The sequence below is a fragment of the Miniopterus natalensis genome, chromosome 1, assembly GCF_054644295.1.
Source record: "Miniopterus natalensis isolate mMinNat1 chromosome 1, mMinNat1.hap1, whole genome shotgun sequence".
NCBI lineage: Eukaryota > Metazoa > Chordata > Mammalia > Chiroptera > Miniopteridae > Miniopterus > Miniopterus natalensis.
This window is the reverse complement of record NC_142081.1, coordinates 104674617-104694077: the sequence shown is the minus strand read 5'-3', so window position 1 is coordinate 104694077 and position 19461 is coordinate 104674617. Positions and strand designations below refer to the sequence as shown.

General features: G+C 35.7%; 1 protein-coding gene across 1 annotated transcript in view; it reads right to left on the bottom strand.

The window, feature by feature from the left end:
• Positions 1-19461, bottom strand: part of MDGA2 (MAM domain containing glycosylphosphatidylinositol anchor 2) — an 826450-nt gene that overhangs the window by 453666 nt on the left and 353323 nt on the right. The window contains exon 2 of the mRNA XM_087824881.1: positions 1580-1719. Within this exon, the coding sequence (XP_087681007.1) occupies positions 1580-1719 (140 nt within the window). The remainder of the gene's footprint in view (positions 1-1579; positions 1720-19461) is intronic.

The window sequence follows — 19461 nt, the reverse complement described above, 5'->3', positions numbered from 1 at the left end:
TTGATTCTGGAATTTTTATTCCATGTATACAAACACAAAAATTATAATCAAATTATAACTACACTAAATTTTCTTTGAGATAAAAGTCTCAATGTTATGGTCTTTAAATTTTAGTAAAATTATTTTCACTGGTTTCCATGGTTTTCTCTATGAATTTTATATCAGCTTCTTTGTCTATATCAAGTTTTAACAATTACTGCTTCAAGCCTTACATGTTCAGGTTTGCAATTTTTTCTACCAAGTCTAATTATATTGAGCCAAATTTGTAGAAATCAATTTTATTAAGACAATTATATTTTAATCAATTTTTAGTTAATAGCAAGTGTTATAATTTGCAATTTTAGCCATAATGAGTTATAATATTTTTAATAATTATTTTTTTTCTAAATTACTTTTAGTATTTTCTATATTACCAACATCATGAGTTTTATAAAACATATTTTACCATTTTAGATTTAGGTATAGTTATATCTATTAGTCTATAACTTCATTCTGTGAAGTTCACATGCTTATTTTTATATTTTTCAAAGTCAAAATGGTAGTCATAACATCCTTCAGAATTAAGCGTTATGGAGGGCAGGAGCAAAAGACAAGATTAAAACAATAGATCGTGAAATCTCCACATTTGCTCTTTTTAAATTGAATTTATTGGGGTAAATTGGTTAATAAAATTAAATAGGTTTCAGGGGTATAATTCTATAATATATCCTCTGTATTGGAATACAACATATTGTGTTGTCTAGTCTCCTTCCATCACTATTAATCCCTTCTTTCCACATTGCTCTTTACTTTCCCCTGTGTAATTGTGTTAGCTGGATTTTTTTTCTCTGCAACACAAAAACTTAAAACATGTAACTTTTCTACACAATGAGACTTTTATGTCATAGTGTTTGTGTTGATTATCAATGTATATTTTGAACTAGTCAGGTTATATATATGATAATAAAATTGGCAATTAGTGAGAAAAACGTCCTGAATGTTCTGTATCTATATTAAATTTTTACATTATAGATGTATAGCATACTATATTATCTTATAATTAACCTTTACTTTCACTCCTACAAGGTTTCCCTTTGCTCATTGTTTCTAATTTTAGTGCCCTTTGAAAGTCCCAGTATCTGTTCCTGCTATTAAATTAGCTTACAAAAACTGTAAGTGATGACTCTGAAAATCTGAATGCTTATAGCACCTATAAATATTTGTTTTCCAAAGTTTTCTATGAATATAACAACTAGGTGTAAGAAAAGTACATGTGATCTCGTGCATCGCAGGTTTTAGAGCAGATGCTTCTTCTGCAGCAATTATGTCATCATGAAGTCATGTCCCACGTTCTAAAATGAACTAATTGCTATATGAATTGTTATCTCACTGAGATATTTTTGGAGTTTTCTTTTTAACAAATTCCTTAGAAGTGTCTTCCAAATTTCTTACAATACCAAAACAAAAATTTCTTTGTTGTATCCACATGAATACTTCAATTTTGAATGTTCAGCAAAGCAATCACCATATTACATCCCCACAGTTGAATTTCAAACACACACAAATTGAATTTTCCCCAATGTCTTGGATCAGGACTCACCTGTGGACGTGGATGTCCAGTGACCAGACAGGTCAATTCTAGGGTTTCTCCTTCACGTATAGTGTAGACTCTTTCAGAGTAGCGCTCCTCCTCAATGTTACAGGCCAAGCCTGAATGCACAATCCGAACTGTGGGGGGAGCTGTTGAGTCAGGAAGAGAGATAAAGAAATAAGTAAACCATCTTCCCATGAATCATTCTCAATTTAAGAGCAATTCTTATTAGACTTTACCAGAGTCAAATTCATCAATCTTAACACTCTGAGAATCTCCAAGGGATTAAAAATTTTGCTGGACAGAAAGCTTGGAATTTGCCTAACAGTGAACAATACATTTTGAATGTGAGAAGGGGGAACAGGGTGGTGAGAGAAAAATGGTAACTCAGAAAATCACCATCATTACAAAACTACACGATAAAATCTGATTTTTAAAATGTGAGAAGTGCTTTTCTTTCTGAAATGCAAATTTTAATATAGTAAACGATGTTGTCCAAATACTACATAGTGCAAAAGAAGACCATTGATAAAGAAAAATGAATTTGAATGGGAAACACTGTCATTTTTCCATTAATTTTATAACCCCTGTGGAAGCGAAGGGACGAGAAGATTTAATTATCAGAAATTGAACACCAGCTTAGTTTTCAATATTTATAGACTCCTGTACTGATATGAGCAAAAGATGTTCATTGAATTAAGCCACTGAAGAAGTCAATAAGTCATTGATGCCTAAATATAAAATCCCCATTCAAAAGAGACTTAGTTCTCATGAAGCTGACCAATATAAATAATTTTCTCCTACTTCAGTGACACACAAGCCAATAAAACTTGACTGTCACTCATTGATTCACATATCACTGGAAGCCCACCATATACAAAAGCTCTTCCTTCAGGTCGTGACAAACTTAGATAAGATGTTTCCTGTCATGAGGAGGTTACCATCATTTACTAGATTCAAATTGGAGATCATTCCCATTTGTGAATGCAGTATTTTTGCTTTTAATATATTTGGGAGTAAAAGAGAAAGAGTTTTCTTAATTAAAGGCAGTGGAAAGGTTATATATATATATATATACCTACAAATAAAAGACAGTAGTAATTGCAAGAATTTCTTAGTAGCAATTTCAACCTAAATAGCAGTATTATTAAGAGAGGCTGTGGTTGCTTACGAATTAATGCAGGCATATTTGGAATTCTTATTTTAACTTTAAAAATATTTTAAATCCTACAGAATTTGAAAATAAATTTAGTGATTCTATGGAAGAAATAAAATGATTATAAACCCAACTTATGGAAAAGTTTCTTCTGGGAAATTCTGTGGTCTGAAAATAAAAAAAGTTTCCACTACGTAAAACATTGTTTTATATGACAGAAATATAAAGAACACTCATAGATTTTAATCATAGAAAAGGACATATTTTATTATCCTCCATTTCAAACAGAAACTAAAAGATAGAAAAGCTACTTATGGATAAGAAAACAACAGGTTATTTCATTTTCTTTCTGGATACACAAGTAGAGTTTTATTCTTCAACCTTCAAATTCTGGATTCTATTCTCTAATAACCTGCATCAAATGACATGTAAAAATTTCCAACCATAGGATAAGAATGAAGAGAATTTTTAGAATAGTTTTTACATTCAGTATGCACAATAAACTCTATAGGAAATTGTTTAAAATACAGACTCAGAGGTATACACAGAAACCTATTGTTATGTGTGCAGAAAACCCCAGGAATCTGCATTTTTACCAAATATCCCAGATAATGAAATAACAGTGCTACTTAGGTCAGATTATTAGAAATAATTTTCTGGGTCTTATAAATATTTGTGGACTAAAGGAAAACACTTGAAGGGATAAAGCCCCTTTCCTTTTAATTGTTTCAAGTAACTGAACTTCATGCTATGCATCATTTCAATGGTTTAAAATTAAATGATGCTTAAACAAATTAAATGTTCTTTTTGGTCTATAGAATCAATTTATCAAAAATTTTCTACCATGTGTTTGGACTCTGTCTAGACATTTGTTTAGTTTATGACATTAGAAGTCCTTATTTGTAGTTTCTCTGGGTGTTCTGATATATTTCATTCAATATTTCCTTCAACTCATTTCCTACAGTGATCAAATTTAAACTTTAATTTAGACAAGTGATACTAAAGAGCTACTAATTTTAAAATATCTGTCTTATACAACTGTATACATATTATAGAGATTACCAAACTGATGACAATCAATAAGCACTTGCAAAATATAAATAAAAGATTGTTAAACAGAAAATATAGATTCATTACCTTGAAATATATATCAGTGCCAAATTTAGCTTAATAAGTGATAGCCCACATATTTATTAATAGATCTAATTATATAGTAGCATGACATCCTTTCCATACTAATTTACACTTGTTATTTTTGTTCTAATTTCAAGTCATTGAATAGTATTGCTATTTTTAAGATATATCTTTCCAAAATATCATTATGCAAATAGGTAGCTTATTTAAAACATTTAATTTATGCAGTCAGCATATTGTGTTCATTTACAAGGGTTAATTTTCTGCTATTTTCTTCTACATTTTTAACACATTCTTGGAAAAGTTAATTGCCTATGTACTGTAATTACCATGAGGCTACCACCTATTTTATAGGAGGGTGAAATATTCTCCCATATTGTAAGTGTTGAAGATGTATTTTTGCTCATATGCATTAAAATGTGTACGAAGTACTTCAAGTTGGGGGGATGGGTAAAAAAATAAAAGAGAATAAGAAGAAAACATTGTCCGCTATAAAAATAGTCACAAGGATATAAAGTACAGTATAGGGAATACAGTCAATAATATTGTAATAACTATGTAGAGTGATCACTTCATAAGATAGATAAATGTCTAATCACTATGTTGTACACTTCCAACTAATATAATATTGTACATCAACTGTAACTGAAAAATAAACAAATTTTATATATACACATATACATATATATGTGTGTATATATACTTATAATTTATATATATACACACATATGTGTATATATATATACACATATACATATATATGTGTCTGTATATATATATATATATATATATATATATATACACATATGTGTGTGTGTGTGTGTGTATACTATGCTCATTACTTCAGCTGCTCAGTGATAAGGTGAACATTTTGAAAGCTCCATCAATTACTTTGGTCTTCAGAAAACTCAACCTAAAAGGTTTTAGAGCTCATCCAGGTCAATGCTCTTATTTCCAAATTACAGAAGTAAGGTCTGAGAGCACTGAGAGGAAGCAGGGCTTGCCACCCCAAAAAATGCCTTTTGGGATATTGATCACTTTAAGCTGGTTATTTTTAAGGAGCAAAGACTCAGAAAAAACTTTCTCCTTAACTGCCTAAAGGAATTTAGATAGAGAACCTGCTCGGGGAAAGGGGCCATCATCATCGATAACTATAATGTAATGTCAACTAGTGTGATAGACAGGAAGGAGCCAGCAAGATCCATTTGACCAAAGATCTCTCTGTGTCCCATTATTAAAGATGAATGGGAAAACACATGCTAACCAAACTTTTGCTTTTCCATCTCCTTGTGAATTGCCTTCCTCCCCTTTGAAGTCCAAAACCACAACACTCACACACACCCTTCTCCTTAGTCCAAGATGGCATATAAATCTTAACTCCAGATTTGACCTAGGATCTCACATTCGTATAGAACCTCTTTGTGTACATACTTAATAAGTTCATACTTAATCTGTCTTACATTAATTTAACCATTAATCTGGAGATTTTAGAACGATAGAAGGAGAATTAATTTGTTTGGCTTCAAAACATCAAGTGACCTGACCACAAGTCTGCAGCTAGTTGTGGCGCAGAATCCATGGTCATTTGTTCTTTTCACTACTTCATGTTATTAAAACTATGTCTGGGAGAGACAGCAAGATGGTGGCATAGGTACCTGCTGAACCTGGTGCCTCCCACAGCCACATCAAAATTACAGCTAAAATATGGAAAAACTATCACTCAGAACCCCCTGAAATCTAGCTGAACAGAAGCCCTACAACCAGGGAACTGAAAAAGCATTGAGACCCATAGGAGGGGCAGAGATGTGGGTGGATTGGGGCTGAATCCCAGAGATTGCCATAGTCCCACACCTGGTGCCACAATTTAAAACCAGGAGGGATATCTCAGTAGTGGAGGTTTCCTGGAAGAACGAGGGGTCCTAGTCCCACATCAGGCCCCCCAATCCAGGGTTCCTGGGCCAGGAAAAAAAGTCCCCACAACCTCGAGCTGTAAAAACCAGCGGTGACTGTGGCTGAGGGAGCAGAGGCTGCAGGAGTCCCAGGGAGCTCAGCTTAAAGGCCCGCACACAGACTTACTCAGATGTGCTCCTTCTGAGCTCTGGCAGTGGGAAGCATTTTGAAAGGAATCTGGAACATTCCGGAAGGAGCTAACTTCCCTGGAATCTGGGAGAGAGATGGGAGCACAGTTTTCTGCCAGACAGAGGTCATTGCTCCTTTGGTGAGCCCTACCCCCACAGAGCCCACAGGCAGGCACCATATTTGAATCTCCAGCATCTGACTCATACCTTTGGCCTGCCCCAGTGATTCCTGGAAACCCCAACCTTCCCTACCTGCAAGCTCATCCAAGCCACTTCCAGTGGCTTTTTTTATGCAAGTGGCCTCTCTAGCTTCATGCTTAAGACTCTCCTAATATCTCTCAAACAAGCAGCAGCTGGCCTCAGCATGCCACACAGGTCTTGATAAGTGGCCCCAAGCTTGGCACTAGGGGCAGCCTGCATTGGTTCATAGCTTAGCCTCTCCTGGACACCTCCAAGCCCAGCATAAGTAGCAGCCAACTATGGTTTTCTGTGTAGCTCATACTGGGTGGTCCTGGGCATGGCACAGGCAGAGGCTGGCTTTGCACTTCCCAGGAGGCCTCAGAGACAGTGCACCTGGTGGTGAGACTCGACCACACTGGATTTCAACCCCACCATATCCACCAGTGACACTCAAGGGGCACACTCAGTGAAGTAAATCACAGAGCTTTTTACCAAAGCTCCACTGAAGTAAACCCTGCTCCATAAGGGTGTCTCAAGCACAGCAGCTCTTCAGCTGTAGCTGCAGTTGGTCCTCACAGCCAATTGGCCTAAGAGTCAATTCCTCCGAGTGACAAGAATAGCAACCAAGGCTCAACTACAATAGGACAGTGCACATAGGGGAGCACCTAGAAGGCCCAGCTCAGGTGACTGGGGAGGTTGAGACACTGGACTCCACAAGACACCTACTACACAAAGCCACTCTACAAATTCAAGTAGATATAGCAGCTCTACCTAATACATAAATACAAACACCAGGAAACAGCCAAAATGTGGAGGCAAAGAAACATGTCACAAAGGAAAGAACAGAAAAAATCTCCAGAAAAGGAACTAAACGAAATTGAACCAAGCAAGCTACTAGATACAGAGTTCAAAACAATGGTTATAAGGATGCTCAAGGATCTTAGTAAGATTATTAAGGAAACTAGTGAGATCATCAATGACATAATAAAGTACCAGTCAGAAATGAAGGCTACAGGAGCTGAAACAAAGAGTAATTTTCAAGGAATCAAAAGTAGAGTAGAAGACTCTGAGAATCATATCAGCAATTTGGAATATGAGGAAGCAAAAAACACCCAACCAGAAGAGCAAAAAGAAAAAAGAAACCAGAAATGTGAAGACAGTGCAAGGAGTCTCTGGGACAACTTCAAGAGGCTCAACATTCATATTATTGAGGTACCAGAAGGAGAAGAAAGAGAGCAAGAAATGGAAAACCTGTTTGAAAAAATAATGATAGAAAACTTCCCCTACCTGGGGAAAGAAATAGACTTACAAATCCAGGAAACACAGGGAGTCCCAAACAAGAGGAACCCAAAGAGGCTCACAGCAAGACACATCATAATTAAAATGCCAAAAGTTAAAGACAAAGAGAGAATCTTAAAAGCAGCAAGAGAAAAGCAGTTAGTTACCTACAAGGAGGCACCCATATGACTCTCAGCTGATTTCTCAACAGAAGCCTTGCAGGCCAGAAGGGAATTGCAAGAAATATTCAAAGTGATGAAAAGCAAGAACCTACAACCAAGATTACTCTACCCAGCAAAGCTATCATTTAGAATTGAAGGTCAGATAAAGAGCTTCACAGATAAGAAAAAACTAAAGGAGTTCATCACCACCAGACCAGTATTACATGAAATGTTGAAGGGTCTTCTTCAAGAAGAAGCTAATGGACAAAATAATCTGACAAACTAAATAGATCCAGAGACACTGAAGCATGCAACAGATGGCCATATTTCAGAGGGAAGAGGAAAGGGAAATGGAGGATGGGAATAGATTAACCAAAGAAGTTATATGCATATATGAATAACCCATGGACACAGGCAATAATGGGGTGAAAGCCTGGGGAGGGTGTGGGAGTGGGGTGGAAGGGGTCAATGGGAGAAAATGGGATACTGGTAATATTTTCAACAATAAAGAAAAAATTGGGGGGGGAGCACAAAAAAGAAAAAACAAACAAACTATGTCTGATATAGTTAAATTAGGGTTCCAAATAACTCCCACACTAGACTTAGACTGGGAATAAAAAAGATTGAGAAACACTTCATAAAATAGTTACAGCACCATAACTAGATCAACAATATAGGTAGTGTAATTGCTCTAAATTTAACCCATAAAACATTGTCCTAATTCACTATCCTGCCTCAAGTCCCTGCCAAATCCATGAAATCTTACAACAGCCCAAATATTTTGAAATTTTTATTCTCTTTATGTCTTTTTCCTGCCTTAGAATCTATAACGTCTCTCCGATGACATTTCACAGAGTCCTTTTATCTCTACATGGCATTTAGGTGCTCTGAAAAGGGACATTATGTTCTTGGTGAGGAACTCTCCTCATCCCACTGCTAATGGAAGTGGGCTTCTCACAATGTCATGAGAAAAATAATTTTCTGAGACTCACACAGGAGGATGAGATATTGTAGAAAGCTTTAATTTTATGGAATTACAGCCCTGAGTTTCCAAGATCTCATTTCCCTTGGTCCTGACAAGGAAGAAGTCCAGCTATACCTTTAGCAGGGCTAGGATTAAAACAGTTGCCCAGAGTTTCCCTTCCATGTCTGCAGAGTCCAATCCAACACCAGGCTAGCTTAGTTTGTGTTCTCTCAGATTCAGTCCATCAGTCCATTGCGTTCAGGGTCCACAGGGCCACATGGATATGGAGGGAACACAGACAAATGCAAGAGAGCCCCAAGAACCAAGAGCCAAGAGGCAAAAGCCCAGAGAGAACTCCTTTGTTTGGGGGATTATGTATTCCCAAATTTTCACAGGCTTGTAGTGGCTCCACACCCTCTAGTCAATGATCTCTGTTCCCCGGGTTGACTGAGAGGCATCTTCCCCAACTCATCCCAATTTTACTGCACATGTGTCTATCTTCCCTTTGTTGGCCACTTTGCCCCAGTGAACTTTGGGGAATGGGCCAGTGGTTCCCCAAAGAGTGTAAAGTTGCAGCTCCCTGGTGAAGCTGCCTTCATGGCTATGCTTATCATGTCTGGTCTCCCTTTTGCTCCTTTCCTATTATTAATAACTGGGTAATTACAATGCTATCACTTATATTATCCAATCCAAAATCCCACTGCTCTGTAACATCAACCCAACATCAGCATAAAGGTAAAGAGCACTGAAATTTCTAGGAGTTTTTGTTCATGATGTTCTCTCATCTATAATTACCAGACTGATATATGGACCAATAATCCTGATACTTCCTTGAATTATTTAGCAATGATTTTCTTTCTTTCTCTTTTTTTCTTCCAGGAGATATATACAGCCCAGTTATTCTCCTTTCTCTTAACATTCTAACTCGATATTAAGTTAGTGCTTTGCAATAAGCATCATTTTTGGCATCTATCCCATATCACATAATTCAGAGCACAGAATAGGCATTTAGTAACTAATTTATAATTTGTTTTAGCAAATATCACTATAATGACATCTGACTCCTATTTTAGCACTGTATCAACTATTGTGGCACTGAATTTATCCCTTTAAATATAAATGTAGTTTACAACACTATATCTAAAGCAAGACATATTTTATCTTCTGCCTCTTTGGAAAAAGCCTCAATTCATCATCCTAAAACTAGACGAAGGGTTATGATCCCCTTTGCCCTGTAGAGTCAGCAATAAATGAAAATGTTAAAATATTGCCTGAAACTCATATTCATCCAAATTTGCTTGCAGTAAGCCAAATCCCATTACATAAAATCTTTCCTAACACTAATCAAATGAGCTCCCTTAATTTGACTAAGCTGGCTTTGGGTTCAAGAGTTCAGCCTAAAAGGGCAAAAGGGAGACATTCTTTTATCTTGTTAGAATATACTTTTGAAAGTTAAGCCAAATTCTGTCTGTATCCTGTTGGAGAAAGAACACAAATAAATTATTCCCTAGTGGCAAGAACCAGGAGCATTTTCAGCCTTTCATCTCATACACAGACTTTCAAACATGTATTTATTGAGCCACTGCTATAGATCAGACAGAAGGTTGTGTTCTGGGGACATGAAGATTAGTCCTACGAACTGTGTCTTTTAGCTTACAGCCTATTTGGTCTGTCCAACTTATTGAAAAACAACAGCAACAGAAAACAATTACAGTTGAACAGGATAGGTACCCTGACAGAAGAAAGTCAAAAGTAATATTAGAGGACAAAGCAGAGCATGACTAAATCTGCCTGTGGGATTCCAACACATTTCACAAAGTCAGTGACATTTGCTGTAGCTTGGAAAGATGCATGTGGTGGGAACAAAAGGGAAAGGACATTGCAGAGAGAGGAGACGGTGTGTTCAAAGGCATGTCTATAAAAGGCTGCCTGCAGCGTTCAGAAAAATACTACAGTAAAATGTGGTCCATGCAGTTTATAATTTATTCTGAACCTTGACACTGGTACCGCTCTCTCACCTTGCCACTAGGTCTCCAGATGTAGGAGAGACACTGCAGAGTCCTGGGAATGGAAACGAGGGGAGACCTACGTTAGAGATCTTGCTAGAGAGATTCGGGGAGTCACTGAATGTGGACTTGAGGGAGAACATCTTAAGATGGGCTAAAGTTTATATTTCAGTTAACTAGGTGAAAGAAGACGATTTTTAAGTAGAAGATACTCTCTTAATCTCCATGAACCCTACATTACTCACATGTGGGAGAAGCTTGAGATGAAGGGCTCTGAGACCAAATAATGGAGGGCTTTGTGAGAGTGAGGACTCAGAAGCAAAATGTTTTTGTGGAAGAAGCTTTTCCCAGGGACAGGCACTGTTCCTGAAGGGACACACTGTTATTTGCCAGTAATAGGTTTAGTAATAGGAGTTTCCTTTTCTCTAAAAATCATAAATAAGAGCTTTGTACTTTGGTAAATCCCTCAAATATCTGATCCAACTATTCGCTGGGAATTCAAGTCAGCAGTAAAATTCTGTCCCTCTTCTACAGTAGGTCAAGGTAACTTATGTTCTTAGTGCAGGTCACAGATCTCCTGGGATAGGTAGTGTGGAGAGAGGGATTCTCACTAGGTCTTTCTTAGAAACCTTGGTGAGGGGATCAGCAAACAACCCTGCACCAGCATTCCTCACACACTCTAGATTCTATGGAGAGACAGAGAGACAGAGACAGACAGAGACAGAGAGATGGAGGACATCTCACATCTTACTGCTCTGCCATTGCCAGACCCAGAAAATAGAGTTGGCACTGTTACTTAACATTTTCTTAGCAGTCATTCTGTTTTGCTTGTAAAACAAACAACAATAATCACATTTTCTTCCATTGTTCTATTGTTCAAGTGATTATATGCTTTCATAAAACACTTCTCAGTTTTCTACATCTTACATTTAGCTAATCGGCATTGGCAATAATTAGTCTCTTACTTATTTCACAATTCCTTTTTAAAAAGTATGTTTTTTTATTGATTTTAGGGAGAGAACACGCATACATTCGCGCGTGAGAGAGAGAGAGAAAGAGATCAGTGTGAGAGAGAAACATTGATCAGCTGCCCCCTGCACACACTCAGACCAGGGATCAAATCCACAACCTGGGCATGTGCCCTGACTGGGAATGGAACAAGTGACCTTTCAGTGCACTGGATGACAACCAACTGAGCCACACTGGCCAAGGCTTATTTCACAATGTTTACTATAGCACATGTTTATAGTACTTCTAAAAGATGATGTCTTCCATTCTGTTTACTTTCTCTCTTTCCTAGCTGAGTTACTAATTTAAGATACAGTGTGAGTCTTTTCCTCCCTCCCTTTTCCAGAATGATCCCCCAGTTTGACTGTTATTTATTGTGTCTAAAAACCTTGCTCATAATTATTCTTCTTGTTGACAACTCCTTTGCCTAATATCTCTGTCCTTATGCCCTTTATATTACATATTATAATATCAGAAACTCAGGTATGAGAGAGGAGAAAATGAAGATTTGGAGACAAGGTAAAGATTACAGCTTTAGATGCTGATAGTGATCTGACCAACAGTGGACAAGTTGATGGACAAAAAGATTTAGAGCGTTTAAATGGCTGTTGATGTTTGACAGCAGGAAAAGGAACAACATCTCTAAAATAAAGCATTTAGAGCATAGAGTGAGAAATTAACAAGATAATTTAGAACTATGAAGAATATAAATCATTGATACAGAGAGAGAGGCCAAGGAATGATACTGGTATGATTGTAAAGTCAGACACGTAGAAAGAAAACAAAGAAAATGTGGTGCTTTTAAAATTACACAAAGAGATGCTCAAGCATGATGGAATGTCTAACAGTGTTACTTACTACAGAACCATCAATTAGGAACGCAGATAAAAGGCCATTCCCTTTGACAGTCAGGATGGCATTGGTTAATTTTGAATGAGATATGGCTGTAAAGCAGTGGGGTCAAAAACATGAATGAGGTGAAGTTTGATTGAAGAGAGAAAAAAGTCTTAGCAGGTCAAACCAAGATTAGAGCAAAAAGTAAAAGTGCTTTTGAGATTTACCAATATGTAAAGAGAAACAGTAAGTATAAAAATGAATATTTTAGCAATATTATACCACCATCTCAGGACTGCAAAGAATAATTACTTACATTTTTTTAAAAAACAACCATAATGTTTGTATTTCCATCCTGACGTTAACTTTTACCAATACTATACTATATTCCTAGTATCCTGAATCATTTTTTTAATTGACTTCCCAAAAATGCCACTTTCTTTCTATTCTTTCCTTTTTTCTTTCTGTTAGTTCACTGTATTACAAGTTTAACTTTGCCAATTTCTGTACTCTATATGCAGAAATCCCTCAAAACTGTCTAATCTCTTCTGTAAACATAGTCAATCAAGGTTAATCCCCACAGCATATAAATATAACTAATCTCTCCCATATTAAAAAAAAAAATGGAGACAGAACAACAGCATTTATCTTCCCATCAATAAGGCTACTCTTTCTTTCCTTTCCAGTCTGGTGATTAGAAATAATGGTGCACACTCGAAGCCACATTTCTGCACCTGCTTTGTAATCCTCAGCCCACAGCAGTCTGGTTTCTGCTCTATCATTAATATGTTAAGAAAATAATAAGGCAGAAAAATAGAAGATCACTTTGTTAAACTACTAATTTGTTTGCCATTATTTTGACCTGTTACCCCTCCTACAGTCTTGGTTTAACTGCCTTCACTTCCATGCAACTATAAGTATCTTTTAAAATTATACAATTACACTTCAAAACAATATAGACTTCTACTGCACACCCTTGAACAAAATGGGTTTGAACAACGTGAGTCCACTTATATTTTTTTTGATGAATAAAATTGGCTCTTCATATCCCCAGGTTTGGCATCCAGAGGTTGAACCAATTTGGGATTGAAAATAATATTTTTTTATTTCCAACCTCGGATGGAAAATATTGTTTTTCATCCAGAGTTGGTTGAATCTGAGGATGAGAAAGAAGTACTGTAGTTAAATTTTGGGGGAACTGAGTTATACCAGAATTTTCAGCTGTGGGGATGAGATGTCAGCTTCCTAACCCTATTATTCAAGGGTCAACTGTATTACATCCCCCTATTATACTCATAACCATAAAATATAAACACATTTCCAAATAATGCACATAAGCAAAACATTCAGTTCATATTTCTATTCCAATAAAACACTCAAAAAACAAACACACAGTTAAAATCCTTCTGTCATTGTCATTTTAATCCCAAATAAGACAATGCCCTAATACATAAACAATGTATAGATTATTTTTAAGTAGCTTTTAACTCATTTGAGTTGTTTATTTCCATTGTCTATTTTGAATTAACTATGATTTCAGCATTAATGTAAACAAATCTCCGGACTCCTTCTCCCTCCAATCCCTATACCTGGTTACTGCTATATTCCTGTCCACTGAAAGGAAATACCTTTTTATCTTTAATTTGATGAGCTGTAAAATGAGCCTACTAAGATTCTATTGATTACTTTGGATTTAATCAAAAGAAGATCATATCTACTTCATATGACTTTGATGAAAGGCTCTGAATATGAAAGGTTTTGAATATTTTATATTATTTCTTCAGCACATATTGAACTACATTGTTATAAATTAATTGAGCCACCCAGAGACTTTCCTAAGCCTAAAGTAAGGTAAAAAAAATTAAACCCTGAAACTGCTGGTTTTTGAAAGCAGCTGTTATTGTTTCCTAAATAACAGTAGTTGACATAAATTTTTAAGTTAGTGTTAGTCAACAAATTAAAGCAGAGAATTCAATTTTTAATTAAAACTCAAGTTATCTGTTTATATGTAATGGATACTATTTAAGATGGGAAAAAGTTTGTCATCAAAAGAAAATGACATTCACTAACAACGTAGTTATGTTCAAATAACTTAAACAAGGCAATAATACAATTTAAATTTTAATGTTAAAACAATGATAAAAGCAATTATTTTTGTAAAAGAACTACTTTCAATGTCATTTTCTAACATTTGTGAGTAAAGTTACAAACCACAGAAATTGAATACATAACAGCAAAATATTAATTTGGCTTTCTTCCTGTTTTTCCTAAGTGAAACTCTATAAATTTTTTAATTTTATGCATGAAGGTTTCTTCAAATTTCATTAAAATACCTTTCATTGTTTTCATCTAGAAGCATAACCTATTAATATCTAAAGCTAAAACTTCAAAGACTGTTGAGAAAAAAATACAAGTTTCACTGAATCTAAAGTTCTTAATGCTCTTTTCAAATACAGCATTTGACAACCTCTGACATGTGTGCCAGAGAGGATCCGTGGGCCACCAAGTCTAAGACAGCCATCCACAGACACTGCATGGATGTTCCCACCCCAAGTCCTTCACTATGTTCTACACAGTATTTGTCAAGACAAATATTTGACCTATACCTGGAATATATCTGACAGTCAATAAAATATTTTAGTAATCTCATATTTTGTTCACAAAGAACTTGTGTGACCTAAGCAGGGTACCCCAACTTAAAGGTAAATTATTGGAAACTGCTTTCCCCTTCTCAGTTTGAGATGTGATGCCCTATATATAAGTTCCTGGTTTTCTACTGGATCCTATGCCATGTCCTGAATTGTCTCCAACTAAAGAATGAATCATGTCTCTACTTAATCAGCAAATTTTAGAAAAAAAGAACTACTCCAGAAATTTTGAAGGCTGGGACATAAACTCTAAAAAAATAATAATAATAAGTTGACACACACACTTCACACTCTTGCTTTTATGATGCCATTTTTTAAAAATTTATCTTGATTGTTGAAAATATTACGGATGTCCCTTTTTTCCCCCCATTGACCCCTTCCACCTTCCACTCACTCCTTGCCCCAGGCCTTCACAGACATCAAAATGTCTGTGTCCATGGGTTATGCAAATATGCATATAAATTCTTTGGTTAATCTCTCCCCAACCAGTCTGAGATTCGTCAGTCTGATCCATACTTTCATGTCACTGAATCTATTTTGTTCATCAGTTTTTTAAGTTCTTTAGAGTCCACACATAAGTGAAATCATGTGATATTTGTCTTTCTCTGCCTAGCTTATTTTGCTTAGCATAATATTCTCCAGGTCCATCCATACTGGCCCCAAAGGGTATGAAATCTTTCTTCTTTACAGCTGCGTAGTATTCCATGGTGTGAATATCCCACAGCTTTTATATCCACTCATCTACTGATGGGCACTTGGGCTGTTTCCAGATCTTAGCTATTGTAAACTGTGCTGCTATGGACATCGGGGTGCATAAATCCTTTCTGATGAATGTTTCAGGATTCTTAGGATACATTCCTAGGAGCGGGATCACTGGGTCAAACGGCAGCTCCATTTTTAATTTTTTGAGGAGCCTCCCTACTGTTTTCCATAGTGGCTGCCCCAGTCTGCATTCCCACCAGCAGTGTACCAGGGTTCCCCTTTCTCCACACCCTCGCCAGCACATGTTGTTTGTTGATTTGTTGATGGCAGCCATTCTGACAGGTGTGAAGTGAGACCTCATTGTGGTTTTAATTTGCATCTCTCTGATGATTAGTGACAATGAACATTTTTTCATGTCTCTTAGCCATCTGTATGTCCTCTTTGGAGAAGTGTCTATTCAGGTCCTTTGCCAATTTTTTAATTGGATTGTTTGTCTCCCTCTTGTTGAATTGTAAGAGTTTTTTGTACACTTTGGAAATTAGCCCCTTATCAGATACATCCTTGGCAAATATGTTCTCCCATACTGTGGGGTTCCTTTGTATTTTGAAGCTGATTTCTTTTGCTGTGCAGAAACCTTTTAGTTTGATGCAGTCCCATTTGTTTATTTTTTCTTGATGCCATTCTTCATGGGCTTTGAGTCAGGAAGTGGGCAGAGTGAAGGAGACAGAGAAACTGCTCTAATGCTGCCAAGAGGGGACAGCATTTAATCCTTAAAACCATTCACTAGGTCTTCTTCCCCATCCAAAATCAAACTTATGTCTGCTCAGTGAACCCTCTAAGATTCTTTGAACCAAATCTTTCTAGTGTCTTATGAATTATCACAGCATCTCACAAGAGCAGGAATCCTGAAGCTACAAGTGCTAATTACATCATTTTGAACCCCTCCAGACTGAATGTATACTTAAATAGACTAATTCTTCTCAAAAATTAAGATCTTTTAAGCTTTGTTGGAAAAAATTACAAAGCCCCAGAAAATACTTACTAAAATCAAATTAGTCTCCTCATTGTGCTGCAAACTTAATCACAAATTGGGTATTTAGAGAGAGCCATTATTTCTTCCAGTCTAGTTCTTGAAGAAAGCAAATGAGATTTACTACAGAATATGACAAAAATGAAGACTCCAACTTGCTATTCCAAGAGTAGCAATGCAAGGCAGAGAATTTTGAGGATCTGGCCTGCCAATTGCCCCATTTCTTTTCTCCATTAAGAAATCACCAACACTGCCTGTGAACAGCCCCAAGAAAGACAAATTCTTCAGCATGTCACAAAAATACCTTTCAGACCCAAGAATACAGGAATCAATGTGATAGTGACACAAACCTTAAATCTGCTTCTAAACTGGACAGAAGAGGGATGATCACAAAGCAAGAATGACTCTGACTCCACCAGGGCAAAACTCCCATGAACTGAGAATTTAACAAATGCCAGGAACCTGTACAATGCAAGTTATTTTGACAATCTCTAGTTTTCTCTCAAACTCTAAAAAATATATTTTTAATTTCTATTTGAAAAAATGAGATACCAGTGAAGGTTAGTAGAGAATTGTCAAAGTATAGTTTTAACTGCAGTTCTGCCTTATACTAGAAACAAATTTTGTTATATACATATTATACATTATATTAAATATATTAATTAATTGTTAATAAATTTATTATACATAAATAAAAATGTTTTTCCTTTGGCTTTGCTGAACCCCCATTGTATTTTTTTTATGTCTTTAGAATTTAGGGGGAGAAAAGAGAATTACTATTCATTTATATTGTTAGTTAAAATATATATAGCCCGGCTGGGCATGGCTCAGTGGTTGAGCATCGACCTAGGATCCAGGCAATAGGGATTCGATTCCTGGTCAGGGCACATGCCCAGGTTGCAGGCTCGATCCCCAGTTGGTGGCGTGCAGGAGGCAGCCAATCAATGACTCTCTCATCATTGATATTTCTATCTCTCTCTCTCCCTCTCCTTTCCTCTCTCTAAAATCAATAAAGATATACTTAAAAAATATAATAATAAAATATGTATATTCAATATACTTGGTGCCCTATGAGTTCAAAGTAAAAATATTTGTCTGACTCATGCAATGAGAAACATAAGCAATTATTAGTAAATACTATCATTCAACTTCAAAGTTTTAAAATATTAGACTCTGACAATTTTAAGGAAATACATATGGGAGCTGAGAAATTGCTCAGAATTTCTGCTCAAACAATTCAATTCTATTCATTTGAGGGTGAGGTTTAGAAAATGGCCCTGTAAGTATGTCAGTGTTTCACCTCTGGCAATGTGGCATTGCATTCCCCAGGAAGGTCCTTAGACCTGCCATTTTCCAGATCACCTGTTAACTCAAGTTCCAGGGGCTCAACTTCCCATTTTTCTCCTTCTCAACCACCTGTGTTCCTTTGGCTTGCCATAGAGCAAGACTCTTCTCTCAACTTTAACTTTTTCCACATTTTCCTGAGCTATTTCATAAATATTCTAAGTATTGTCATGATTATTATTAATAATGTTCATGTTTGTTAATAAAACAAAAATATGGGGAATTTGCAATGTAACAAAATCTTAAGGGTAGTAACAAGTCAAATGGGTGACTTACGACACCTAACAAGAGCACAGTATTTTTTCTACCTAATTTTATATCCTTACCTATCTTCTCTTTTACAAACTCCTAATTGATGATATTTTTCTAATTTTTTGAGCCAATAAATACATAAAAAATAATTATTTGTAGCCCTTAGTGTTAAATATGAAAATGTTATACTTAAATTTTCATAACACCATTCGCTTAACTTTAATTTCAAATATTATGCTGGAAATTCTTCTAATTTTACCCCGAATAATTGATGAGATCATGTTCATTAGATGTTAGACCAAATTACTTATTCAGACTCTAACTGGTCCATGTTAAAACACAACTGGGTCAGTGCTTTTCAAAATCTACTTCCAGAAACAAGTGACCATACACATATTTGATGTCGTTCAACCTAAATAATTTTTAAAGAAATTTGAACCACTGAACTATCTGGTTTTGCTTAAGATATTTATAAAGATAAAAAATAAATAAATGAAACTTAATGTAGTAAGAGGCAATATTTGTTGGATAGAAATATACAATTTTTCTGGGGAAGCAGTACCCCAATGTAGATCCAAATGTAAAATACACAGTTGTTCTCTGAAATTTTTTCTAAAAGATAATTTAGAGATAATCATGCAAAAGGGGAAAGGTATGACCAAGTATAACCATTAAAACAATCTTAATTTTTAAAATAACTGATAAAATTATAAAAAACAACCTAAGCATCTGCAAAAAGTACTAGATTAATAAATGGTGAAACCCATAAATAGATTACTATTAATATAAAATGATACAAATCTATGCTTATTTACCTGGGAGAAAATCATAATATGTTGCTAAGAATAATGTGTATGTTATGACCCTGTTCATGCACTATTGCATATTTTGTGCCTAGAAACATGTCTAGTAGCATGTAGACTGGAATGCTCAAGATGGTAATATCTTGGAGCAATGAATCTCTGTATATATTTGCTTTTTTCTTGTTATGGCCTGTATTTTCCAGTTTTTAAAAATTATTTTATAGTAAGTACTTTTTCCCTCACAACTAATAAAATGATCTTGTAGTTTTGGAGCCATGCTTTCCCTCTCTAACTATACTACTTTCTCTACTTC